The 27,661-nt window shown below is 46.1% G+C and overlaps 1 protein-coding gene across 3 annotated transcripts in view; it reads right to left on the reverse strand.

Moving 5' to 3' along the window:
• TMEM135 (transmembrane protein 135) overlaps positions 1–27,661 on the reverse strand; it is a 417,387-nt gene that overhangs the window by 351,179 nt on the left and 38,547 nt on the right. For all 3 annotated transcript variants that reach the window (XM_050941833.1, XM_050941850.1, XM_050941841.1), the window contains exons 2-3: positions 27,032–27,159; positions 14,133–14,225 (exon numbers count right to left, since the gene is read on the reverse strand). In XM_050941833.1, coding sequence (XP_050797790.1) covers positions 14,133–14,225; positions 27,032–27,159 — 221 coding nt within the window. The remainder of the gene's footprint in view (positions 1–14,132; positions 14,226–27,031; positions 27,160–27,661) is intronic.

Consider the following 27,661-nt stretch of genomic DNA (forward strand, 5'->3'; position numbering starts at 1 on the left):
TTACATTACTTATGTGCATACATAAGCACATATTACAGTACCTCTTGCCATTAATTATGCTACTGAATTTAAATTGATATCTGCTGTATGCTCCAAGAGACTAATGTGTTTACTACCTTAGTCACTAATCTCTATTCCATAAATGTCTGTTTTCTTCTTATATGGCTGATATTTTCAGAAAAACATATACAAAAATGGACCCAGTTACTGCAATTCCACATGCAATTGTGACAAATGTGCATGCAAATGAACAATTAATGTCCTAATTGTCAACTGAATGGAAATTAGTTAATTTGTACATCCACACGGCTACACTCAGCTCTAAAAATGTAATAATATTCTGCATTCAGAGAGTCTACAGAATTCTAATAGAAAAAATTATCCATATTTAGTAGTCACTTTTCTAAATAATATAATACTTTTACTTATTCTAAAGTATTTTCAAGAATTTTAAATCTATAAACGCACTACTACATATACTACGCATGTAATACACAATTATATGTTTTTACAATATACCAACAGTGCATCTCTCATAACAATTTTAAAATGTAGATGTTTTCATAGATTCCAAGGCCAAAATGTATCATTGTGATAATCTAGTCATGGGGTTCTCAAACTGGGGGTCAGGACCCCTCAGGGGGTCACAAGCTTATTACATGGGGGGGTCGCAAGCTGTCAGCCTCCTCAGCCTCCTCCCCTCAAACCCTGCTTTTCCTCCAGCATTTATAATGGTGTTAAATATAAAATAATCTGTTTTTCATTGGGGGGGGTCACACTCAGAGGCTTGCTATGTGAAAGGGTCAGAGGGGTAGCCGTGTTAGTCTGGATCTGTAAAAGCAGCAAAGAATCGGTGGTTCTCAAATTTTTGTACTGGTGACCCCTTTCACATAAAAGCAGCAAAGAAACCTGTGGCACCTTATAGACTAACAGACGTTTTGGAGTATGAGCTTTCGTAGGAGAATACCCACTTTTTCAGATGCATGTAGTGGAAATTTCAAGGGGCAGGTATATATATGCAAGCAAGCTAGATTTAACGAGGTTAGTTCAATCAGGGAGGATGAGGCCCTGTTCTAGCAGTTGAGGTGTGAAAACCAAGGGAGGAGAAACTGGTTTTGTAGTTGGCAAGCCATTCACAGTCTTTGTTAAATCCTGAGCTGATGGTGTCAAATTTGCAGATGAACTGACACAAATCAGATATTAGGAATGGCAATATACAAAAACCTGTAGGAGAACACTTCAGCCTCCCTGGCCACACTATAGCAGACCTTAAGGTGGCCATCCTGCAGCAAAAAAACTTCAGGACCAGACTTCAAAGAGAAACTGCTGAGCTTCAGTTCATTTGCAAATTTGACACCATCAGCTCAGGATTAAACAAAGACTGTGAATGCCTTGCCAACTACAAAAACAGTTTCTCCTCCCTTGGTTTTCACACCTCAGCTGTTAGAATAGGTCCTCATCCTCTCTGATTGAACTAACCTCGTTATCTCTAGCTTGCTTGCATATACATACCTGCCCCTGGAAATTTCCACTACATGCATCTGATGAAGTGGGTATTCAACCACGAAAGTTCATGCTCCAAAACGTCTGTTAGTCTATAAGGTGCCACAGGATTCTTTGCTGCTTTTATGTGAAAGGGGTCACCAGTACAAAAATCTGAGAACCACCGATCTAGACTGACCTTTAGTATAACACAAATTACAGAACTTCAACATAATTTCTATAGCACACACTTTAGAAAAACATGAAATTTTGCTTTCAAAATTGTCAGTGATAGAGCATCCACTATGACCCTCGGCAAACTGTTCCAATGGTTAATCACTCTCACTGTCAAAATATTATGCCTGATTTCCAGTCTGAATTGGTCTAACTTCAATTTACAGACCTTGGACCATGTTATACCTGTCGTTACTAGATGAAGAGCCCATTATTAAATATTTGTTCCCTGTGTAGGTATTTGCAGACTGTAATCAAGTCACCGTTTACCCTTCTCTTTAATAAGCTAAACTGAGCTTCTTGAGATGGTCTATCACTAGAAGGCAGGTTTTCCAATCCTTTAATCATTCTCGTGGCTCTTCTCTGAACCCTCCCCAAGTTTTCAATATCCTTCTTCACTTGTGGGCACCAGAACTGGACACAGTATTCCATCAGTAGTTGCATAATTGCCAAATACAGAGGTAATATAATCACTAGGGCAGCATCATAATGGGAGCTCATGTTCAGCTGATTATCCAAATCTTTTTTCAGAGTCACTGGTTCTCAGGACAGAGCCCGCCATCCTGTTAAGTATGGCCTACATTCTTTGTTCCTCGATGTACACATTTACACGTAGTCATATCAAAACTCATACTGTTTGCTTGAATATAGTTTAACAAGCAATCCAGAGCGCTGTGAATCAGCGACCTGTCCTCTTCATTATTTACAACTCCCCCAATTTTTGTGTGATGTGCAAACTTTAATCTGTGATGATTTTTCTTTCCCTTCCATGTCACTGATAAAAACGCATACAGCCAAAAACAGAACTCTGTGGGACCCCACTAGATAGAGGCACCCCAACTTGATGCTTCCTCATTTACAATCACATTTTGAGACCTATCAATAGCCACCTTTTAATCAGTTTAATGTGCCATATTAATTTTATACTATTCTAGTTTTTAATCAGAATGTCATGTAGTGTCAAGTCACATGCCTTACAGAAGTCTAAATATATTATGTCAACAATATTACCGTTATCAACCTAACTTGTAATCCTGTCAAAAAAAGTTAAGTTAGTTTCACAGGAGCTATTTTCCATAAACTCATGGTGATTTGCATTAATTATATTACTGTATTTTAATTTTTTATTAACCAAGTTCCGTATCAGCCATTCCATAATCTTTCCCAGAATCCATGTCAGACTAGCAGGCCTATAATTATCCATGTAATTCCGTTTACCCTTTTTTAAATATTAGCACAATCTTAGCTTTCTTCAGTCTTCTGGAACTTCCACAATGTTCCATGAAAATTAGTATTAACAATCTAGTCAGCTCCTCAGCCAGCTCTTTGAAAACTCTTGGATGCAAGTTATCCAGGCCTGCTGATTTTAAAAGGTCTAACTTTAGAAGTTGCTGCTTAACATCCTCTTCAGATACTAGTACAGGGGTAGGCAACCTATGGCATGTGTGCCAAAGGCGGCATGCGAGTTGATTTTCAGTGGCACTCACACTGCCCGGATCCTGGCCACTGGTCCAAGGGCTCTGCATTTTAATTTAATTTTAAATGAAGCTTCTTAAACATTTTAAAAATCTTATTTACTTTACATACAACAGTTTAGTTATATATTATAGACTTATAGAAAGAGACCTTCTAAAAACGCTAAAATGTATTACTGGCAAGGGAAACGTTGCTGACCCCTGTACTAGTAGAATGGAAAGAGTGTTAACATATGATGAGACTACATCTACCAGTCTCCCCTCAGGTATGTGCATATCTCTCATTGATGTTAATGGGACTCAAAGTAGACTACAGCCTTGAATTACTTGGAAAAGTTAAGGGAGTTGGCCAAATTTTTGTTTCTTGTGTCTTTACAGATGGGCATAGCTTTTACTAAAAACACTTAACAGTGTGCACATACCGACACTATGTGCATGCTGGAGATATCACTTTCCTGCTTCTGAATTTAAAGGGTAATATTAAATATATGAATTCATAAAATCATTAACAATAAAATATGCACGTCTGACATAATACAGAAAAAAATCTTGTTTTGTAACACCCTTGCTAAAATCTACATATCATCTCCCCCTCAATTATCAAATAGTAAAAGACTGTTACCCCCCTTTTGTAACCGTGGTTCTTTCGAGATGTGTTGCTCATGTAGATTCCATGTTAGGTATGTGCAAGGCGGCCGGAGATTTTTCCCTTAGTGGTATCCATAGGGCCAGCTCTGGCACCCCCTTAAGCCCCACGCTCGTGCGCAGGTATATGAGGCACTGCCGGCCTTGCACCACCTTAGTTCCTTCTTGTCATCAACTCCAACAGTGGGGAAAAAAGGGGGGTCATGGAATGGACATGAGCAACATATATTGAAGAACAACAGTTATGAAATATAGGTAACTTTCTTTTTCAAGTGCTTGCTCATGTCGATTCCACGTTAGATGACACACAAGCAGTATCCCTGGAAGTGGGCGCAGAGTTCACGGTCATGCTTCTTGCAACACTGCTCTACTGAAGGTGGCATCATCCCAGGCCTGCTGGGTGATGCTGTAATGAGATGGTGTAATGAGCTGAAGACCATGTGGCGGCTCTACAGATATCCTGGATCGGTACCTACATGAGGAAGGCCACTGACGAAGCTTGTACTGTGGTGGAATGGGCAGTTACGATGGCCAGTGGCAACACCTGTGCTTGTTCACAGCAGAACTTTACACAGGTGATTATCCACAAGTAGATTCTATGAGAGGACACTGGCAAACCAACAGGATCTGCTGAACTTGCTCCGAGCAGGCTTGCTCCTCCATGTTCAGAGAATAGAAGCCATGACATCAGATGCAGTGATGCTAGGTTCAGATGGAGCGGATGGCCCTGGTTCTGTAAGAGCAAGTGTGGTCAGAAAGGGAGCTCTAGAGGGACTGTCACCAAGAGGTCCAAAAGTGTGCTGTGCTGGTGTGGCCACGCCAAAGCTATCAGGATTACCTTTGCTTTGGCCTTCTTGACCTTCAGTAGGACCTTGTGAACCAGGGATATCGGCGGGAAGGCATAGAGCAGTGCTCCCATCCAAGGGAGCAGGAAAGTGTTGGACAAAGAGCCTCTGGCAAGCCTGCAAAACTACTGACATTAACTGTTCTGACTGGACATGAATAGGTCCACCTGGGGAGTCCCCCACTTTCGGAAGATCACATTGACGACTTCTGAGTGGAGTCAGGGCCGGTGCAAGGATATTTTGCGCCCTAGGCGTAACTTCCACCTTGCGCCCTCTGCCCCCACCCCTCCCCCCAGAGCATTGCTTATTATAAACTTTCAAAAATGAATACTGCATAATGTGGCATTGTTCATTAGAATTAATACATATTCGGCTTGAAAAATTATTAATTTCATTATTTAGCCTACATATTTAATGAAAATAATTGAATAACCTGACAGGGCGTGGGGCTGGCTGGCTCTGGGCAGGGCAGGGGATGCGAAGCTGGTTGGCGATGGGGTGTGGGATTGGCTGGAGACAGGGGGTGCGGGACTGGCTGCGTGCAGGGCAGGGGGTGTGGGGCTGGCTGCAGGCAGGGCAGGGGGTGCAGCAGGGGCTGGATGGAGACAGGTGGTGTGGGGCTGGCTATGGACAGGGCAAGGAGTGCAGCAGGGGCTGGCTGCATGCAGGGCAGGGAGTGAGGGGCTGGCTGTGGGCAGGGCAGGGGGTGTGGGGTGGCTGGAGACAGGAGGTGTGGGGCTGGCTGTGGGCAGGGCAGGAGGTGTGGGGCTGGCTGCAGGCAGGGCTAGGGGGTGCAGCAGGGGCTGGCTGCGGGCAGGGCAGGGAGTGCGGGGCTGGTTGAGGCAGGGAAGGGGGTGCGGGGCTGGCTGGATACAGGGGTGTGGGGCTGGCTGGATACAGGGCAGGGGGTGTGAGGCTGGCTGTGGGCAGGGCAGGGGGTGCAGCAGGGGTGGCTGCGAGTAGGGCAGGGGATGAGGGGTTGGCTGCAGTCAGGACAGGGGGTTCAGCTGCCATGGATGGAGCTGGAGCACAAAGAGCAGCTGCAGAAGGAAGAGCTATTGGACAGAAGCTTCTGTGAGGAACCAGCTCTGTCCCATGGAGAAGTACCACTGCGAGATCTGCATTTTAAATAGCAGTGGGGACGCCCCTGCAGCCCCTTGCCCTCTCAGCCTCCTGGGCACTGGTTCTCTGAGGCTCACTCCCTAGGGGCTCAGCCCTGCTCCTCTTGCCCTCAGTCCCTCATTAGGCCTGGGTGCCTGTAAAGCATGCAGCATATCTTTGTACTGTGTTAATGACTCCTGAACTGGTGGGGGCTATGCCTAATTGCTGCCACTATCTCTTTCTTTGCTGGGCAATTAGATGACAATTAACTTGGAATAGCCCAGAGGGGTCAGAGTAGAGAAGGAGGGAGGAGAGACTTTTAGGTTTCAGTTCTGTGCAAAGCCGGTTAACTTTTCTTTTCAGCTGCCTATAAACAAACCTAGTAGAGAAAAGAGTTTCTTCCCCATATCCCCTCCCCCAAAAAATCGGTTATATTTTAATGAATCCAGAAGCAAAATAATTCTGTAATCAAAAAGACAAGTTTCCTGCTTTCCCTTCCACAAAGATCTATTTCCAACCCAGATAACTTATTATTTATTATCTGTAGTAACTATGTTCTCACGTTTGAATGACACACTGTAGTGGTGCCGGAGTTCTTTGGAAATCCCTCAGCTCTTTTGCGGTGTTGGGAGTGAATGCTAGACCCTTAGTTAATTACTTTTACCTTACTTCACGTGCCCATCTTTTGGTCATTAATTTTTTAAGTTAAATTAGATTTTCAAAACCCAGCTTCAAAATGATGTTCATGCCGACAATTGCAATTTAATTGTCCAAACGGGAAAATCGATGCCTTGAAATTATGGGATCTAATTTTAAAATTGTATTAAAAATGTGGCATTATTAAGGGGAAATATTTTAAAAGGTTTTACCAGCATCCCCATTACTGTTGCCCAGGATTCTGCTTCAAGCAGTAACACAGTAGGGAGAAGGCAATGGACAGATTAGCGTTCAGTGGTACTTCAAACAAAAAGACATTTAGTCTTAAATTATCTCGTTGACGCCTAATTGACTATCTAATAGCATGCATCAAGTACATCAAAACTTCGCTGAATAAGCTTGTTAGCATTTCTAAGGGGGACACTGAATATTCCAAACAGTGATAAGTGGTGCCTGCAGGCGGTCCACCGGAGCCGCCCGAGCAGCCGACCGTCCGCAGGCGACTGCGGCAGCTCAGACTCCCTCTCTGTCCCAGCAGCAGCAGCTGCTCAACCATTTAAAAAAAAATTTGAGGGCGCTTTTTGGCGCCCTCAAATCTCAGCGCCCTAGGCAACCGCCTAGTCTGCCTAAATGGTTGCACCGGCCCTGAGTGGAGTGGCAAGAAGAGAAGGACTTGTCGAGAAGATCCGCCAGTGCACTTCGGGTGCCCGGGAGGTGCGAGGCCTTGAGATGAATGGCATCTCGAGCAGTCGTGAGCAGGTGGGCTTGGACATGTGCGATGAGGTCCAACATAGCTCAGAATTAGGACTCTGGCAGGTAGGCTCTGGCCCGGGTGGAGTCGAGTACTGCTCCTATAAACTCTATCCTTTGAACAGGGATCAGAGTTGATTTTTGTTTGTTGATAAGCAGGCCCAGTTCCTGACAGGTAGCGTTCATCAAAGAAAAGCCATGCTGAACTTGGGCTCGTGACCTGCCTCTGACAAGCCAGTCATGGAGGCATGGATAGATTTTAATGATTCGACACTTCAGGTAAGCGGCCAACATGGCCATGCACTTCATGAAGACCCTTGGAGCAGATGATAGGCCAAAGGACAGTGCTCTGAATTGGTAGTGGCGCTGCCCCACCACAAAACAGAGGAATCTCCTGTGGCCATGGAAGATAGAAATATGGAAGTAGACATCTTTTAAGTCAGAAGTGGGAAAACTGCAGGGACCCTCCTGCATGGCCCTTGAGCGGCCCTGTCCCCCACTCTCTTTCAGCCTCAGCTCGCCGTGCTGCCCATGCTCTGGCAGCAGGGCTGCAAGCTCTGTCAGGCAGCATGGCTGCGAGAGATGGTGGCCTGCCCCGGTGCTCTAGACTGTGCAGTGGTGTGGCTGGCTCCAGCTGGGTGGCACAACTACCGGTCCTGGTGCTTTTAGCAGCATGGTAAGGGGTAGGGGAGTTAGATAGTGGATGGGGTCCCAAGAATGGGCGGTCAGGGACAAGGAATGGGGGGGGGAGTGAGTCGGGAGTTCTGAGGGGGATGGTCATGAGGTGGGAAGTGGGAGAGGTTGGATGGGGGCAGGGGCCAGGTTGTTTCGGGAGGCACAGCCTTCTCTAGCCGGCCCTCCACACAGTTTCGGAACCCCGATGAGGGCAAAATGTTTGCCCACCCCTGCTTTAAGTCCATGGCAGCGTACCAGTCTCCTGGATCTAGACAGGAAATGATGGAGGCCAGGGAGACCATGCCGAACTTCAACTTCTTGGGGTATCTGTGGAGGTGATGCAGGTCTAGAATATGTCTGAGGCCCCCTTTGGCCTTCAGAACTATGAAGTGACAGGAATACAATCTTTTCCCCCTCACATCTTGAGGAACCTCCTCTATGGCCCCAGACATAGGAGAGATTCCACTTCCTGGACAAGGAGATGCTCATAAGGGTCCCTGAAGAGGGATGCAGAAGGGGCATGGGAGGGAGCAATGGAGGAAAACTGCAGAGTGTAGTCAACTGCTATGGTGTTGAGCACTCAATGATCTGAGGTGACCCTGGCCCATGCAGCGAGGAAGGGAAATAGATGGTTCAGAAACAAACAGGAGGATGGATCCTGGGACAAGACTGGAACTCCATGCTCAGGCACACCCTCAAATTGCCTGCCGAGGGCCACCTGGGTAGCATACAGGACCCAACTGGGCAGCTGAGGGGGACAAAGTGGGTCAGCGGCATTTAAAGCCTCTGTCTTTTTTCTTGTAGAAGCTCTGCCGCTGTGGACCTGAGAATATAGATGATGGAGGCATCCGAAAGTGCTTCCAAGAGGCCTGTGGTGTGTACAGGGCCAAGGAGCTACCCCCTGACCCCCTCCCCTGCTGTCCCCTCTCCCCCGCAGCCTCAGCTTGCTCGCTCCGCCACCGGTGCAATGCTCTGGGTGGCAGGGCTGTGAGCTCCTGGGGCAGTGCAGCTGCAGAGCCTGGCCTGACTCGATGTGCTGTGCTCCATGGTGGTGGCAGCGGTGTGTCCTGGCTCCAGGCTAGCGCCGCCAGCCACCGGTGCTCCAGGCAGTGCAGTGAGGGGGCAGGGAGCACGGGTGGTTGGATAGAGGGCATGGGAGTTCGGGGTGGTGATGTGGATATGGGGAGGGGTGGTTGAGGGGGAACAGAGGGTTGAATCAGGGCAGGGGTCCCGGGTGGGGCAGTCAGGAGGGGGGGGGCAGCAGGGGGCAGCTGGGGACAGGAAGGAGGAGTGGTTGGATGGGGCAGGGGTCCCGGGGGGCTGTCAGGAATGAGAGGAGGGGTTGGATGGGGCAGCAGAGGTCCAGAGGCAGTCAGGGGACAGGGAGCGGGAGATATGGATGAGGCAGGGGTCCCAGAGGGGCCATCAGGGAACGGGAGGGGTGGATGGGGCAGATAGGAGGTGGGGGCCAGGCCACGACCTCCCCCCCAACTGGCCATCCATACAATTTACGAAACCTGATTCAGCCCTCGAGCCAAAAAGTTTGCCCACCCCTGATCTAAGTAACTGTCCATTAAATGACTGAATGCTAGTAATGAGATTGTCACTAACTCCTGGCATAAATGTAGAATTATTTCTATATGTTGATTTTCTGGAGGAAGAGCACATGTGCATTTAATTTACATTTCAGATTTTTAAATTTTAACACTGTCCACAAGTTCTGCTATATGCTTATAGCCGTGCCGATCCCGAGGTATTAGAGAGACCAGGTGGGTGAGCGGACCAATAAAAGATATTACCTCACCCACCTGGTCTCTCTAGGTTCTGCTATGCAGTATAGCTGTACTTGTCAGTTCCGGGATATTACAGAGACAAGATGGGTGAGGTAATATCTTTTATTGGGCCAACTTTTGTTGGTGAGAAAGATAAGCTTTCAAGCTTCACAGAGCTCTTCTTCAGGTCAGAAGAGCTCTGCGTGGCTTGAAAGCTTGTCTCTCTCACCAACAGACGTTGGCCCAATAAAAGACCTTATCTCTCTAGGTTCCGATATGACAGTTTTCACAGGTGAGATAACTGTACTAATATATTACAAGATATTAAGATATATACAGATACATCATTATATGGATCTTGATCTACAGAAAAATAGTAGAATATTGCACATCAATTGGAGCTTGTTTGCAAGTATTAATTAGCTCAAAAGCTGTATCTGATTGCTTTAATTACTACATAGCTGTTTATCATGTCAACTACCATGCCAATTTCTCGTTACCCTACAAACCTACAGCCAAAGCAAGCTTGTGATAGTAGTTTTATATGGACCAGCAAGATACTTCATACTCAATTAAATTAAACATTTTTTTAAACTTTCTCTTTTCCTGCCTTTTCCTAAGGTTTCTATGGTACAAGAGTCTCTCCTAGCATACAAAAACATCACCACTCAACATCAGCAGTCTGATTTACAAGCATTTTGTTCCTGAATTCAGAGCCTGACAGGGATGCTGTGCAAGCAAATGCCTGTGAGTAACCTAAAATAGGGTATCCACTTGGGAAGAGATTAAGTTTTGTGCTCCTGCCAGCTGCTAACTAAAATTTAAAGGGCCAGCAACATGTTTGTAAACTAAACACAAAACAAGTAGTTTCTATGTTTCCCTGTTTTCTTCAATAGACTTTCTTTTTTAAATCTAAAAAGGAGATACTTTCTGGCAGCTACAACTGTCACCAAAAGTTTGATTTTCCAGACGTTTATAAAAGTTAAATGTAAAATATATGGCTTTTTACCTGCGAAAAAGAGTGTACAAATAAATACATCTACAATTAGATAGACGTATTTCAGTGCATTACTTTAATTACAATTTGTCAGAAGTATGAGCTTCTAACAAAAATATTTGGCATTAAAATAGCAACTGTTTTCATAAATTATGAACTCCAACTACCTTTCTGATACTGTTTATCAACTTTTATTTTTTTTAATTAACACTACTATTTCACACTGTTCTGAGGTGTCCATCACAAGAGTGGGTACTTTTACACAAATTTATATAAAACAAAGACAGCCGGCAGCACCTCACTATGCTTCTCCTGCATAGCATATTTTATTTACTTGTTTTAGCATTATCATAAAGTATGTGAATATTTTGTCTTTCCAGTGCTAGTTTTATGCTAATCCTTTGCTAAGAGATGTTAACTATTTCCTATATATCAATGCAGTGGTGACAAATTCCCTTTAAGAAAACAGTATTTTTCATTTTTCTGATGCTCCTGGACAGAAACTTATACGACCCACGTAACTGTAGTATGAGTTCCTCTCTCAGAAGCTCAGTTCCCAAAATTAGACTGTCTTATACACTCTATATGTTTCATTTAACAAAAACCCAATGTCAAAAGTCATTCTACAGCTAACTGGCCATGGTCAAGGGGTTTGGGTTCTGCTCTCTACGAACATAACCTTCCAGGAATTCTTATTCCATTACAAAACTACACAGCTATGCTATAAGTACTTTTGTCACCTTTCATGTACATCTTTAAAACACAGTCAGGCTCACAGCAATTCATATTGTTTTCTCCTTTCATTTTTCTCTCTCTCGTTCCCCCTCTCCCTCAAACCTTGGGTGCAAATGGCATGAAGAAAACAACTGATAATAAAAACTAATGCTTTTTTGCATTAGTACGAAGTGTGAGACAATCCTAATTTGCAGTCACTGAGTTTTACTGAGTCATTTGCCTCATTTTACTAATTTGTTTATTTTTAATTTGCAAGTTTTTCCAACTTCTTCCACTGTTGCACTAAATCCTAAATTATTTGAGAGTGTGATCGATTTCTGTCCTTTGTTCATATATATTTGGAGAGCTAGAAGCAATTCATAAACATACTACTATCCTGATTTTGACACTTAATGTTTTAAGTACTTTTCTGAGTTTGACCTTACACTAAAAAAAATAAATAAATACATTGCCAAGCATGTAGTAAAAAAATCAAGTTGGCATTTGTCCCTGGCAGGACTGCAGAAAATCTACTTGCTTATATCATGGAATGAAACACTGAAGCCAACAGGAGTGCTGGAATCTAAGCAGCTAGCTTAAGCAAAACCTTGCCAAAGTGAACCCACCCTCTGGGAAGTAACTCCAGAAGGGGAAATATCAGGCAGTCAGATTCCAAGACTTACCACAGAAGTAACTCACTCACTTATGAAACAAAAGTAAAATACAATCAGATAGTAATGTTACTGTTTAATATTGTTTCCCCTCCATGTTAAATGCCACTCTTAAAAATGTACTCTTCTTTCTAAAACCTTTTGATTACATTCAAGAACCATTTTCAGATACAGAAACACATCTTGACTACACTACATTAGAATGAATGCTAAACACCTGAGACACTGATCAAACAGAGCTTGATCCAATTTTTCAACAGAATAACCATAAGAGGCATGTCAAATAGAATTTTTGAAATTAGCTCATTTCAAGAAATTCAAATATTTTAACAGTCCAGCCTTTAAATAGCATGGAGATTTAAAAAAAAAATTAAAGTTTTATATAGGTAGTTTTGCTCATATTTATACAGAAGCTTTTAGCAAGGTTGTAGGCGGCCCTATAGCAAAGGAAACCAAAAAAATAATACATTTTCAAGCCTGCACCACTTCCCTTCAACTCTCTGTATGTGCTTTCTGCTAAGCTTTTTCTTTTATTTGTGTACTTCTGCCCAAGCCACTACAACTGTTGCAACTGTCATTTCTCATTCCCCTCTCCCACTGCACCATACCTTTATGGATGCTGGGGGAGCATCTTAAAATGAAGACCACCCATCTGGCTGCTCCTCACTACCCTGCTCTAGCTACTCCTTAAGTACCAGGGAGCAGTTTCAGCTAAGTAGGAAATGGAGGCAGCCAGAGGAAAGGACTTCACCCCCCAGGACATCTGCATGAGTCCCAGGAGCAACAGGAGCTAGTTGATGAGGACGGACAATATGGTGAGGAGATCAAGCTAGGAAACAGAGCCAATAATGGGGGTGAAATGTGGGTCAGACAGCCTGAGGATGAAATAGTGGATGCGCGTTTTGCAACTAATCTCAGGTGAAAGGACCTCTTGGACTTACTGCATGCAGTTCTTCCATATATGCATGATAGCTGAAAGTGCTCTTCCTCCTCCCATCCTTGTCTTTTGAATGTATGGTAATCTATGCTTTGGACATCCAGTGCTGAAAGAGGTGCAGCATGCTTTACTAGGGCATGAGCCTGAAAGCCAACCAGAAACTACCACTGGTTTATGCAGTGGTCTGCCTTCTCAGTAGAGCAAACCATTCAAAGTTAGTCGGGCCAATACTTGGTGTAAGCTATCTATCAATATGAGGGACATTTCAAGGTCCTAGTCTTTACCCTTAAGGCCCCAGATGGCGCAGAGTCTGAATGACCACCTTTTACTATGCAGCCAGGCAGATAAAAGAGAAACTCAGATTTAAAAAAACTTACTGAGGCAGGATGTACTCACAGGATGGCCCTGGGTTGTGGAATTTGCTGCTGCCACAGTGAGACTGATAGAGCCTTGCCACTTTTGAAACACACAGCAAGATATCCCTTTCTGTAAGTTTTTCCATCAAGACAGAGAAACAGAACCAACTGTGGTTTCAAGGAAATGTACTCTAGTTCTGAATCCTCTCAGCATAAAATGTAAAGGGTTTCTGTTCCTCACCTGAGTGATTTACTGTCACCTTAAAATTTTACATAACTAACATCCGGATACTACAGTGATTAGTGCCTCTGAAGTAATAATAATAATAATAATATCATTAGCAATAAAAGCTAACTATAGAATTATTAGTAAAAGCATACAAGATTTCCATGCATCTTAAAGCAGAATTTTAGTGGGGTATATTAATCTCAAGATGCAGATTACTCTATTGACATGAAGACATACTCTTTTTAGTTTGTAACTGACTAAATGTCAGCATTATTCATAAAGAAACAAAATCAAACAGCTATCTTGATTCACTTACTGTATCTATAAGCAATAGCTGTGTCCAGTTTCACTATCAGTCCACGAACTAAACCAAAAAAATTGCACTATATATTTTTACAAAGTCTATACTTTCCTTCCTGTTGTTTCTTAATCTGCTGTGTGGGGTTAATAAATATATACTATTTCAATTGAACTACTTTTTTTTCAGCTTGGATCCAAAGGACTTTTACAAATGGCAGCGATTTGAACTTCCTCATATTAGTTAAACCACAGGAATAGGTATAAAAATAAAAATGTATAACATGAAATGTACCTGCTTTTCCTTTCGATGAGAATGGCCACATAGGAAGCTGGTAAAGCAGCTCCGAAGCCCGGAGTCCAAAAGTAGAATTTTCCAAGTATCCTCCTGAAAACGTAATTTTATATCTATTATATTACATGCTAAAGCATCAAGAAAGATAATGTATGTTGCATGAGTTATGCTCAACATAAGACTGTATTATGTCCATTTGCCACCAACAGATACACACTGCACTCTTTAAATTAGTCCATATTGCAGACACCAATAGTAATACTTTTACACTTACACAATTCTTTTCAATGAAAATCTCCAGACACTTCATAAACATTAAGTCCCAAAATATCACTTAGGTACATCAGTACTGCACCCATTTCATTCAAAGGGCTTTTATTGAAGCAGACAGTACCTTAGCTACCAAGTGATATTTATGAAAAGTTAAAGAATTATGTAGAACTACACAAAAATTTTGACTACTGCTGTCTCTTCTGAAGGCAGGATAGCCTCCTCAGAAAGATTCAGAGGTGTAGGAAATGGATGCAAGGCTATAAAATGAACCAGAAGACGGTTCAAATAAGTACACTTCACAACATGTCCTGAAGACAGATAGGGAAACTGATGCTGAGAAGTTAAGCAACTTCTCTAAGGTCACCTGATAAGTCAATGTAAGAGCTAAAAATAGAATCCAGATTTTATTAAACTCAAGAATTGCAAACCTCCCATTGACTTCTATGGGACCAGGATCTCACCCCAGGAGTCCACAACTTCAGGAATAATACAAATAAAAAAAAATCTTATAAATTCAGGGCACATTAATAAAACAAAATCATCCTGAAAATAGATTTATTACACAAAATAATGACTAGCTGGAAGGAATTAATTTTTTGGACAAAGATTAAATTTGTTACTGTGGGAAAAAAGGAAGAAGAACATACACATTTGCTAAGGATTTGGCTACACTTGCAGCTGTACAGCGCTGGGAGTTAAAGCTGTCTTCGTACAGCTGTGTAGCGAAAGCGCTGCAGTGTGGCCACACTGACAGCTACCAGCCCTGCAGTGTGGCCACATTTGCAGCAGTGTTGGGAGTGGTGCATTATGGGCAGCTATCCCAGCATTCAAGTGGCTGCAATGTGCTTTTTAAAAGAGGGGGGAGGAGTGGAGTGTGACAGGGAGCGTGGGGGAGACAGAGAGAGTGGATTTTTGGAGCTGACACTGTGTCAGCTCCCTGTCTTGCAAGTTCTAAGGACCTGAAGATACACAGCCCCAACTTTCAATCATTCGACCCCTTCCCCCACCCCTCTCTCATTCACTAAATGCAAATAGCCTTCTGACCAGATAAGCAGCTGCTCCAAAACGGAACCACCCCCCCTCCAGTCTGCTTCTCTCCTCAAGCAAACACTAGCTGTGGACATTCATCCGCCTCTGCTCGAGCAAACAGTAGCTGTGTTTGTTTTTTAGATAAGCAGCTCCGGGAGCCCCGATTTCACAACAAAACAAAGAGAGGCATCACAACAAAACAAAGAGTGTTATCTTCACTTAAAAAGCATTACGGGAAGGTTCCGGAGGTCAGCTGCAGCGTAGTAAGATTAATCACTGTTTACACTGGCACCCCAGCACGGCAAGAGCAGCGCTATAGTCGTTATTCCCCAGGCTGAGGTGGAGTACAACCAGCGCTGTAGCCAGGGAGATACAGCGCTGTATGTGCCTTGCCAGTGTGGATGGGGAGTAAGTTATAGCGCTGTAAAGCTACCACCAGCACTGTAACTCTCAAGTGTAGCCAAGCCCTAAATGAAAATTACAGTAGCAGCCCAATTGTCTAGTCAGTTATTAAAAACTTGATTCTGAACTCTTGCATATCCAGCCTACTTAGAACGGACTGTGGAGGCAATAAACCATCTCCAAGGAATGGGGGTACTTGTGAAGTGGAAAGATTGCGCAGAGTGCTTTAACAAGCAATAGCAGCTGATTCATCAGCACAATCTCATTTGAGATTCTATCCTCATAAAACAGGGCAAGTAACATGATAAATTCATATGGGGCAATGAAAAGAGATGAAATTACATATGAGAAATGGCAACACATAATAAAGAACTAGTGAAATTAGAAACACCATTTGGACCAGCTCAATTTTATCCTTGTCTTAGGAAGGGCAAAGGACTTGCCTCATTCAGTCTTTGCCCTCAATATGCCATGAAAACGATACAAACAATTACAACCAGTTTATGTTCAAAAGTGAGAAGAGTCAGTGAATCAGCAACGAATCATGTAACGGTAATTATACACACTAGACATTCCCACGGCTGCAGAAAGATAATTTCACTGGACAATGCCAAATGCTGCACCAGCTAAAAGTTCATTATTACAGGAATCTGTTGTTTTGGCACAGTTTTGAATCATTCTACTACTACTTACATTTTCAATTTGATAATAAGATTTAAAAGACAGCAATATACATTTTACATAGCGCAACTGTCTGCAAATTCAAACGCCAAAAGCACTTCTCACCAGGAAGAATCTAAAAATATAGACAGAAATAATGTTTTGGATTACAAGGTTACTGTTGTGTCGTCTAGTAGTTAGAACAGGGAATTGGGAGTTAGAAATCTAGGTTCTCTTTTCCCTCCTGTCATTGATTCATTATGCGACCTTTCCCAAAGTTTAAGGCTTGTCTACACACAAACATGCAATAATTTAGTTAACTGAGAAAAATCCGTATGTAGACACACTTCTATTGGTCTAAACTAGTTTAACTTGCTCCTGTAAACAAAACCAATACAAGCCAAGTTTAAACCATTATAAAAGCGTCTACATGGGGCTGGCACTGGCACAACTAAATCTGTTTACAATCACACCTTTAGGTAACGAATCCAAGTGTGTAAACCACAAGTAATATTTTCTAATGCACTCAAGTGACTTAAGAGCCTGAAACTGCTAAGCGCCCACATTACTTTTGAAAATTGGACTTAGGTGCTTTTCAAAAATTTACCCAAACTGTGTCCCCCAGTTATCTCATACTTAGAATACTTACACACTTTTTAAACCACTTTAACATCGTTGGATAAAGGGTGCCATATAGGTACAAAGTATTAACAATTATAATGGCAAGGTATTTATTTGAAATTTTGCTTCCCTGAAGATATCTTCTTCCAAGGGTCTCAGTTCTGGTTCTTCCACTCCCTAGTATGAGGAAGGTAGAATTCTCAAGGGCAGCAGAAAGATGTCTGAGCACAAGCTAGACACCTTACTGACTGTTACCCAGGATGCACTGTGCTTAACTCAATCCTTGGAACCTTCCACTCAATTCCAATAGAGCAGAAAGTGAAATAGCCCCAGAAAAAGTCAGTCATTAAAACTAACAATGACTGGGGGGGGGGGAGGGCGGGGAGGACTAGCAGCTCAAAAAAAAATTAAAAACAGATGTAAAATACAATGCCAGCTCAAACAGATTCTGTTCCAACCTCAAAGAGAGATAAATGGATGATTTATAATCCTGAAAGGTGAAAACTTCAGAGAAGCAAAATTACAAGGGAAGCGTTGGTTCATATCAATTCCTATCAGGTGATTACCAAGCGCAAATTTTGGAGGCGGGGTTGGAGCTTAGATATTCACTGACTGTAGCACTGCTCTACCAAAGGCTGTGTTGTCTCTTCCCTGCTGGGTGATAGCATAATGTGATGTAAAATTATGTACAGAGGACCACATCACCATTCTGCATAACTGCGCCAGAAACGCTGCAGAAGAATTCTGTGCACTGTGAATGGTGGGCCAGGCACCTCTGCCAGGTTATAACATTCTCAGATGCAGAACGCGATCCATGACAAAATTCGTTGAGAGGAGACTGGAAGCCCTTTCATCCTATCTGCCATGGCCATGAACAGTTGGATTGACAGTTTTGTTATCCTGATGTAAAAGGCTAGCACTCTGCGAACGTCCAATGAGTGAAGCCTCTCTCCCTGCCACCTGAGTGCAGCTTAGGATAGAACACAGCAAGGAAAATGACCTGGTTGATGTGGAACTGGTAGCCAACACTCAGGAGGAAAGCTGGATGTGGCCTGAGCTGAATTTTGTCCTTACAGAACACCATGTATGGGGATTCTGACATTAAGGCCTTGAGCTCAGACACCCTCCGGCTGAAGTTATCACTACCAGAAATGCCACCTAATACAAGAGGTAGAGCACAGAGCAAGAAGCCAGTGGTTCGAAGGGCAGCCCAGTCAGTTTGGAAATAACAGACTAACATCCCAGGCTGGGAACAATTGTCAGACATGTGGACATAGTCTGTTGAGACTTTTCAGGAAACGGCTGATCATGGGGTTGGCAAAGATCAACCGACCCTCTCCACCTGGATGGAAGGCAGAAATAGCAGTCAAGTGAACCCTTATTGACAACATGGACAGCCTCTGCTGCTTAAGATGGAGAAGTTAGTCCAGTATAAGTGATACAGACGTGAGCATTGGAGACGGCCGGTGCTGCGCCAACCAGATCTAAAATCTCTTCCTTTGGCCAGGTAGGTAGCCCTGGTGGAGGATTTCCTACAGCCAAGAAGGACTTGTCTTACTGGGTCCGAGCAAGAGAGCTCCATCAGTTTTAGTCATGGAGCTTCCATGCCGTGAGGTGCAACAACTTGAGGCTCAGGTGCTGGAGATGGCCATGATCCTGAGTTAAGTCTGGGAAAAGTGACAAACTGACCAGGGCTTCCATGGATATTTGCAGGAGAGATGTGTGCCAGTGCTGGCAGAGCCAGGCTGGAGCTATCAGTACCACAGAAGCTTCTTCCCTCCGTATCTTGAGGAGCACCTTGTGAACAAGAGGAATGGGTGGGAATGCTTATAGGAGATGGCTTCCCCAGGGGAGGAAGAACATATGCGTGATGGAGCCTAGGCTGTGATTAAGGAAGGATCAAAACTGCTGGCACTTCCTGTTGTGATGTGTGGTGAACAGGTCTATCTGGGGAAAGATGCAGTTCTCGATATCTGGGTGTAGTGACCACTCATGGCTGTGGAATGACCTGCTGAGATAGTCTGCCAATTCGTTTTGTACTCCCGGAAGATACGATGCTTGTAGGTGTATCGAATGCTCTACACAAAAGTCCCACAGCCTAAGTTCCCTGTAAGCTGTGCAGCTGCCCAGCAGGCTATCGAGTGCCGTGTAATTCAGGTGTCCCTCCCCACACTGCCATGTGCTGCTCCTGCCTTCTGCCTTGGAGCTGTTTCCGGGACCCTCCCACTTGCTGTGCAGAGTGTGTGTGTGGGGGGTGCTAATGTCAGAGTCACACCCCATCTGCACAGGGAGGGAGGGGGACACATGACAGGGCTCAAGATGGAGGGAGCTTGCTGGCAGCTGCTGCTGTGCCTGAATTTGCTAAGCTACTTAAAAGGGGAGCTTACTTAAAGTGGGGTCAGTACTTAAAGGGGCAACATGCCTCTGTCTCTCTTTCTCACACACACACTCTTTCATACTCACCTCCCAACACATACTTGTGTTGTTGTTGTTGCTGTTAGTTCTTGATACTTCTTTCAAAGTGTGTTATTTAAGTTTTTTTGACTGGTCTATTCATTTCATAATTTTTATTTCTATCTTATGCTTAAATTTAATTCTTTGAGTAGTGAGTTCTAAAATGCCTAACCTGTCTTGGCTGTAGTAATTATCCCTATGGTAACTTTTAAAAAATGTATATTATATCTAGGTTTCTGGTTTCTACTGGTGGTGCACATCGGCACATTACCTCTATATGGTGCACATAAAATTCATTCCGCACGTGGATGGAAAAAAAGACGGTTACTCACCTTTGTAACTGCTGTTCTTCGAGATGTGTTGCTCATATCCATTCCAATTAGGTGTGCGCGCGACGCGTGCACATTCGTCGGAAGGTTTTTACCCTAGCAACACTCAGTGGGTCAGCTGGATCGCCCCCTAGAGTGGCGCCGCCATGGCACCGGATACATACCCTTGCCGACTCAATGGCCCTTCAGTTCCTTCTTGCCGGCTACTCCGACAGAGGGGAAGGAGGGCAGGTTTGGAATGGATATGAGCAACACATCTCGAAAAACAACAGTTACAAAGATGAGTAACCGTCTTTTCTTCTTCAAGTGCTTGCTCACATCGATTCCAATTAGTTGATTCCCAAGCCTTACCTAGGCGGTGAGGTTGGAGTGAAATGTTGCAGAATGCAGAACTGCTGAGCCAAAGGCTGCATCATCTCTGGACTGTTGAACCAGAGCGTAATGTGCAGCAAAGGTGTGGACGGAGGACCAGATAGCTGTGCGACATATCTCCTGGCTGGGTACATGAGCCAGGAAGGCGGCAGATGAAGCCTGAGACCTGGTAGAATGTGCGGTGAGGTGGCTCAAGGGGACATGAGCCAAGTCATAACAAATACGGATGCACACCGCCACCCAAGATGAGATCCTCTGGGAGGAGACAAGTAGGTCCTTCATTCGGTCTGCCACGGCGATGAAGAGTTGGGGCGTTTTGGGGTTTTGTCCACTCGATATAAAATGCAAGTGCTCTACGGACGTCTAGGGAGTGCAATTGTTGTTCCCATCGTGATGAGTGTGACTTCAAGAAGAAGACCGGAAGGAAGATATCCTGGTTGATATGAAAGGCCAATACCACTTTACGGAGGAAAGCCGGGTGTGGTCGCAACTGCACCTTGTCCTTGTGAAACACAGTATACGGTGGGTCCACCGTGAGAGTCCTAAGCTCAGAGACTCGTCTGGCAGATGTAATGGCTACGAGGAAAACTGTCTTCCAGGACAAGTATAGTAGCAAGCAGGTTCGAAAGGGACAGACATAAGTCTGGTTAGAACCAGGTTGGGGTCCCAGATTGGGGCGGGACGGCGTACTTGGGGGTATGGGCGGTCCAAGCCCTTGAGGAACCTAGAAACCATAGGGTGTGAGAACACAGAGCGGCCACTTTCCCCTGGGTGGAAGGTAGAGATGGCCGCCAAGTGCACCCTCAGTGATGATACCGCTAGGCCCTATTGTTTGAGAGACCAGAGGTAGTCCAAGATGGTGGGGATCGAGACCTCGGTGGGAGTAACATTATGCGTTTCGCACCAGCAGAAGAAATGCTTCCACTTGGCCAGATACGTTGACCAAGTGGAAGGTTTCCTGCTACCCTGGAGTACTTGTTGTACTGAGCCAGAGCAACGTAACTCGGACTGGCTTAACCACGCAGCAGCCATGCTGTGAGGTGAAGGGACTGTAGGTCTGGGTGGTGAAGTCTGCCGTGGTCCTGAGTTATGAGGTCTGAGCGAAGAGGCAGGGTAATTGGATTGGCTATCGACAGGTTGAGCAGCATGGCGTACCAGTGCTGCCTGGGCCACGCTGGAGCAATCATGATCAAGCGAGCTCTGTCCCTGCGGAGCTTTATCAGGACCCAGTGAACTAGCTGGAACGGTGGAAAGGTGTAAAGCAGTTGGCTCGATCACGGCATCAGGAAAGCATCCGAGATTGAGACTGGGGAGAGGCCTTGGAAGGAGCAGAACATCTGGCATTTCCTGTTCTCATGGGAAGTGAAGAGGTCTATACAGGGAAAGCTCCACTTCCGGAAAACAGAATGAATAATGTCTGCACGAATCGACCACTCGTGAGACAGGAAGGATCTGCTGAATCGATCCACCAGAGTGTTCCAAACCCCTGGGAGAAAAAAGACGCTACTAGGTCTATCGAGTGGGCTATACAGAAGTCCCAAAGCTGGACGGCTCCCTGACAAAGGGGGGAGGACCGTGTCCCTCCCTGCTTGTTTATGTAATACATGGCCGTTGTGCTGTCTGTGAACACTGAAATACAATGGCCTTGCAAATGCTGTTGAAACGCCTGGCATGCAAGGTGGACTGCTCTCAGCTCTTGGACGTTGATGTGCAAGGCCAGCTCCTGAGATGACCAAAGGCCTTGAATGCGAAGATGGCCGAGGTGAGCACCCCAGCTGAGAGATGACGCATCCGTCGTCAGGGACATAGAAGGCTGAAGTGGATGGAACGGCATCCCTGCACACACCAGGGAAGACGTCAACCACCAGTCGAGGGAGCCTAGGATGCTCGGGGGAATCGTGACTATCATGTCAATGGTGTCTCTGCCCAGGTGGTATACCGAGGTGAGCCAAGATTGGAGGGGACGGAGGCATAGCCTGGCGTGTTTGGTCACGAACGTGCAGGCAGCCATATGACCCAGGAGACTGAGACAAGTGCGAGCCGAAGTTGTCGGGAAGTTCTGTAGGCCCCAGATAATTGTTACCATCTCCTGAAACCAAGGCTGTGGTAAGCAGGCTCTGGTGAGATTGGAGTCCAGGATGGCCCCAATGAAGTCTATCCTTTGTGTGGGAACCAGAGTGGATTTCTCTGTATTGATCATCAGGCCTAGACTCATGAATAGGTCCTCGACAATGTCCACACAATGGGTGACTTGTGCCTCGGAGGTCCCTCGAATGAGCCAATCGTCAAGATACAGAAAAACGTGTATCCAACGGCAGCGGAGGGAGGCGGCGACTACAGCCATGTACTTTGAGAATACTCTTGGGGCTCTAGAGAGGCTGAACGGAAGGACCATAAACTGGAAATGTTGACGGTTGGCTACAAACCGGAGGTGGTATCTGTGTGGAGGATAGATGGCGATGTGAAAATACGCGTCCTTCATATTGAGGGCGGCATACCAGTCTCCAGGATCCAAGGATGGGATGATGGTCTCCAGGGATACCATACGAAACTTCAACTTTATCATGAACTTGTTGAGTTCTCGCAGGTCCAGGATAGGTCTGAGACCTCCCTTCATCTTGGGGATTAGGAAATAGCGCGAGTAGAACCCCTTGCCCCTTTCGTCCTTTGGTACCTCCTATATAGCTCCCACGGCAAGGAGCGTCCGCACCTCTTGTAAGAGGAGTTGCTCGAGAGGGGTCTCTGAAGAGGGACGAGGATGGAGGGTGGGAAGGGGGGCGCGAAATAAACTGGAGGTGGTACCCAAGTTCCACCGTGCGTAGGACCCAACGATCCGAAGTTAGCTGGGACCACACAGGAAGGAAAAAGGAGAGGTGGTTGTAAAAGGGAGGGAAAGGATCCTGGAAAGTCACTGGTATGCCATCCTCGGGCGTAACTTCAAAAGTTTGGTTTTGGCCCCGTAGGTGGCTTGGAGGGGCCCTGATTTTGGCCCCCTTGAGTTCCTGACTGCCATCTACGACCGGCTCAACCACGCCTTCTGCCAAAGTCCTGCCTGTGTCTAGGCGGAGGGTAAGGGCGGTGAGGCTGGGGGCGGAAAGGCCAGCGTTGAGTCACCGGTGTGTGCATGCTGACAGAGCACATAATGACCCTGTTGTCCTTCAGGCTTTGCAGCCCAGGGTCAGTCTTTTCAGAAAAGAGGCCTCGACTGTCAAAGAGCAAGTCCTGTATGGTATGCTGTAGTTCCGGCGGGAGGCCTGACACCTGAAGTCATGAAATGCGTCTCATGGCAACTCCCGAGGCCAGAGTCCTGGCTGCAGAGTCTGCTGCATCCAATGAGGCCTGGAGGGAAGTCCTCACCACTTTCTTTCTCTCCTCCAAGAGGGCAGCAAACTCTTGACAGGAGTCTTGAGGGACTAACTCCGTGAACCTGTCCACCGTCGCCCAGGTGCTGTAGTTGTAGCGGCTAAGTAGGGCTTGCTGGTTTGCCCCGGAGTTGGAGGGCCCCTGCAGAGTATACCTTACGGCCAAGTAAGTCCATGCACCTAGCCTCCTTCAATTTTGGAGCCGGAGCTTGCTGGCCATAGCGTTCCCTCTCATTGACAGACTGTACGACAAGGGAGCAAGGAGGAGGATGGACGTACAGGTACTGGTACCCCTTAGAGGGCACCATGTACTTGCGCTCAACTCCCCTGGCAGTGGGTGGAATAGAGGCTGGAGACTGCCAGATGGTATCAGCATTGACCTGGATCGTCTGGATGAATGGTAAGGCCACTCTTGTGGGGGCGTCAGCCGACAGAATATTCACTACCGGGTCCTCTATCTCCGGCACCTCCTCTACCTGGAGATTCATATTGAGTGCCACACGTCTCAGGAGGTCCTGATGGGCCCTCAGGTCAATTGGAGGAGGGTCCGTGGAGGATGTCCCCACCACCGCCTCATCAGGAGAGGAGGAAGAGGAAAGGCCAAGGACAAGCGGGTCCTGTGTGGACTCTTGCTCTTGGACGACCTCTGGCTCCAGTGGAATCTGAGAGTCTGGTGCCCGAACAGGCGCTTCCTCCATACCAGTATGAGGAGGGCGGCTGATAGTTGCCTCCGGCACCCGGTACTCCAATGGAGCAGAGCAAGATGAGACTGGAGGTACACTGATGGAGGCCTTGATCTTGGGCCTGGGTCTCCTCGAAGATTCTGGCGGGCACATCGGAGTCACCATCCTATGCATAGGAACTGTCCGCATGAGAGGACACCGATGCGTGTCGGGATGGCCAAGGAGGAGCTGAAAACCCCTGGGAAGAGTCTCCCTCTATGATTGATCTCGCTCTGTGCGGCACTGGGGATCAGTACCAGGAGCCATATCGGTACCAGGAACAAGATCAGGACCTACAACTGGAGCAGTGCCAGGAGGTCAACCAGGATCTCGAAGCTCGGCGTCTGGAGTGGCTACAAGAGTCACGGTGCCTGGGGCAGTGCCGGGATCTGGATCTGTGCCGAGAGTACCGGGCCGGCGAACGGGACGCTGATCGGTGCCGTGAGTGTGACCTGTGAGGAGAAGGGGATTGGCGTTGAGACCGGGATCAGCGATGCGACCGAGAACGCTGGCGGGATCGCGATCGTAAGCGGTGCCGCTCTGCGGTGCCAACAGAGGGTGGTCTCATCAAGGCCGGCTTGCCTACCGATTGTATGACCCGCACTGGCGGTGCTGGGGGTTGAGGCAGGGCAGACTCTGTCATCGCGATCAGCTCCCTCGCCATGGAAAATGTCTCCGGCATGGAGGGAATAGTGAGCTCAACCACAGCTCTCGCCAGGGAGCTTTCAGGTACCGGACTCAATGGCCCTTTCGGGACCAGAATCGACGGTGCCAATGTTGTCGGTGCCGCGGCAGGTGTAGGTGTCGGGTGGTCCGATCTAGCCGGGTGCTCTGGCTGCGGTGTAGGTGGCATGGAAGCAGCGTGAGTCTATCTCTTCACCCGCGGGGAGAGAGAACGGTGCCAAGCAGACATCGGTGCCGGTGATGGTCGGTGCCAAGAGGCCTTAGCAGTACCGGTGCGATCTGGTGCCGAAGAAGCGCTTCTGCCCGAGAATTGACCAGCGCTCAGTGCTGAGGATGGAGGAGTAAGAGCTGCCTCCATCAGGAGCTGTTTGAGATGAAAGTCCCGCTCCTTTTTCATCCTCAACTTGAAGGCCTTGCAAATCTGGCACTTATCAGCGAGGTGGGATTCCCCGAGGCACTTAAGGGAGGAGTTCGGGGAATCTCCTGTTGGCATCAGCTTGTGACAGGCCGAGCACGGTTTAAAACCCGGTGAACCAGGCATGGGCCCCGGCACAGGATGCGGGGAAGGGGCTAATCCCCGAACCCTTCTTAACTATATACAGTAACAATGTTATAAAAACGAATAAGAATTAACTGCAACTATAGAAATTTCAACTATATACACAAGAATAACGAGAGAACTATGAGTAGCTAGGGAAGTGGAGATCAGCTAAGCCGTACTCCACTGTTCCAACAATCAACATGGGCGGTAAGAAGGAACTGAAGGGCCGTTGGGTCGGCAGGGGTATATATACAGCGCTATGGCGGCGCCACTCTAGGGTGTGACCCAGCCGATCCACCGAGTGTTGCTAGGGTAAAAATCTTCCGACGAATGTGCACGCAGCGCGGGCACACCTAATTGGAATCGATATGAGCAAGCACTCGAAAAAGAATTAGAGGGAACACTGCCCCAGGATGAGGGCTTCCTGGCACAGGGGAGAGGAACGTGCATCCCCGTTTGTTGATATAAAATATTGCCGCGGTGCTGTCCGTCAGAACTGATACATATCCTCCTGTCAAGTGGGCTCGGAAAGTCTGGCATGCTAGGCCAATCGCCTTAAGTCCTGAGGTCTCCCAGATGTGCTCCCCAGCTCAAGACTGATGCATCCCTCACCAGTGAGAGGGCTGGCTGAGGACTGGTGAAGGGGATCCCCCGCGCACACTACCTGCGGGTTGAGCCACCACAGGAGGGAATCAGTGACCAGGTGAGGCAGAGTCATGACCCTGTCCAAACTGTCCTGAACTGGCCGATACACCGAAGCTAGCCATGACTGGAAAGGACAGAGTCTGAGCCTGGCGTGTTGCACCACATAAGTACAAGCAGCCATGTGTGCCAGGAGCTTCAGGCAATTTCTTGCTGTGGTGATGGGGAACTGTCTGAGACTTCGAATGATATCACCCAGGGCCCAGAACCTCACTTCCGGGAGATATGCCCTGGCCTGGGTCGAGCCCAGTACCCCCCCTATAAATTCTATCCACTGAACCAGATCCAACAGCGATCCTTTTGATGTCTCTCCCCTAGACACTTCAGACACAAAGTGTGCGTATTGCTTCTGGGCATACACTTGCGGCAGGTTTTGAAACCCAGAGAACGTGGCATGCCCCGGTGCTGAGAGAGCGCAGGAGGGGAAACCTCCCCTCCCTGCAAAGGAAACTTAACTAATCTTAACTAATTTGAACTAACACTAAACTAACAGTAACTACTAATGAAATAACTTTATACACTGCCAATGCGCTTGCCAAGACAAGAGCAAGACAGTTCCAGCTAACAGACAGAAAACAAGATGGGAAAACCTTTCATTTGGTCATTTTCTTATTCTAATAAAAGTGTGGCTGCTTTTCAAAGAAGTCACAATAGGAAGCATATCGGAATAATTCTACAAATAAAAAGGAAAAAATGAAGATACTATATAGCAAGTCATTCTCAAATATTTAGCATAGTGTATACCAACCTTAAAATGCAAAAACAAGCAATATACAAGCTCCCATTCGCAGTCAGAAAGGAAGTTGACTGCAAAATCTCAGGTAGCAGTTTATGCAGATAATAGTCAAGCTTTCGTTTCCTGAGAACTGCTGCAATCTGGAGGAGAAAAAAAAAGAGGCACACTTTAATTTAACTAACTTTTTTACATTGAAAAGAAAAAGAGGACTACTGTGCAGGGAGATGTTCATGTAAACAATAAATCAAAGCCTCTTAATTTACTGACATACTGTACTTCTATGAAGCAACAAAGAGTACTGTGGCACTGTAAAGACTAACAGATGTATTGGAGCATAAACTTTTGTGGGTGAATGCCCAGTTCATCAGGGAGGAGAAACTGATTTTAGAGTTGGCTAGCCATTCACAGTCTTTGTTTAATCCTGATCTGATGGTGTCAAATTTGCAAATGAACTGAAGCTCAGCAGTTTCTCTTTGAAGTCTGGTCTTGAAGTTTTTTTGCTGTAAGACGGCTACCTTTGCATCTGCTATTGTGTGGCCAGGGAGGTTGAAGTGTTCTCCTACAGGTTTTTGTATATTGCCATTCCTAATATCTGACTTGTGTCCATTTATCCTTTTACATAGAGACTGTCCAGTCTGGCTG

Source organism: Gopherus flavomarginatus, chromosome 1, assembly GCF_025201925.1.
Source record: "Gopherus flavomarginatus isolate rGopFla2 chromosome 1, rGopFla2.mat.asm, whole genome shotgun sequence".
Lineage (NCBI taxonomy): Eukaryota > Metazoa > Chordata > Testudines > Testudinidae > Gopherus > Gopherus flavomarginatus.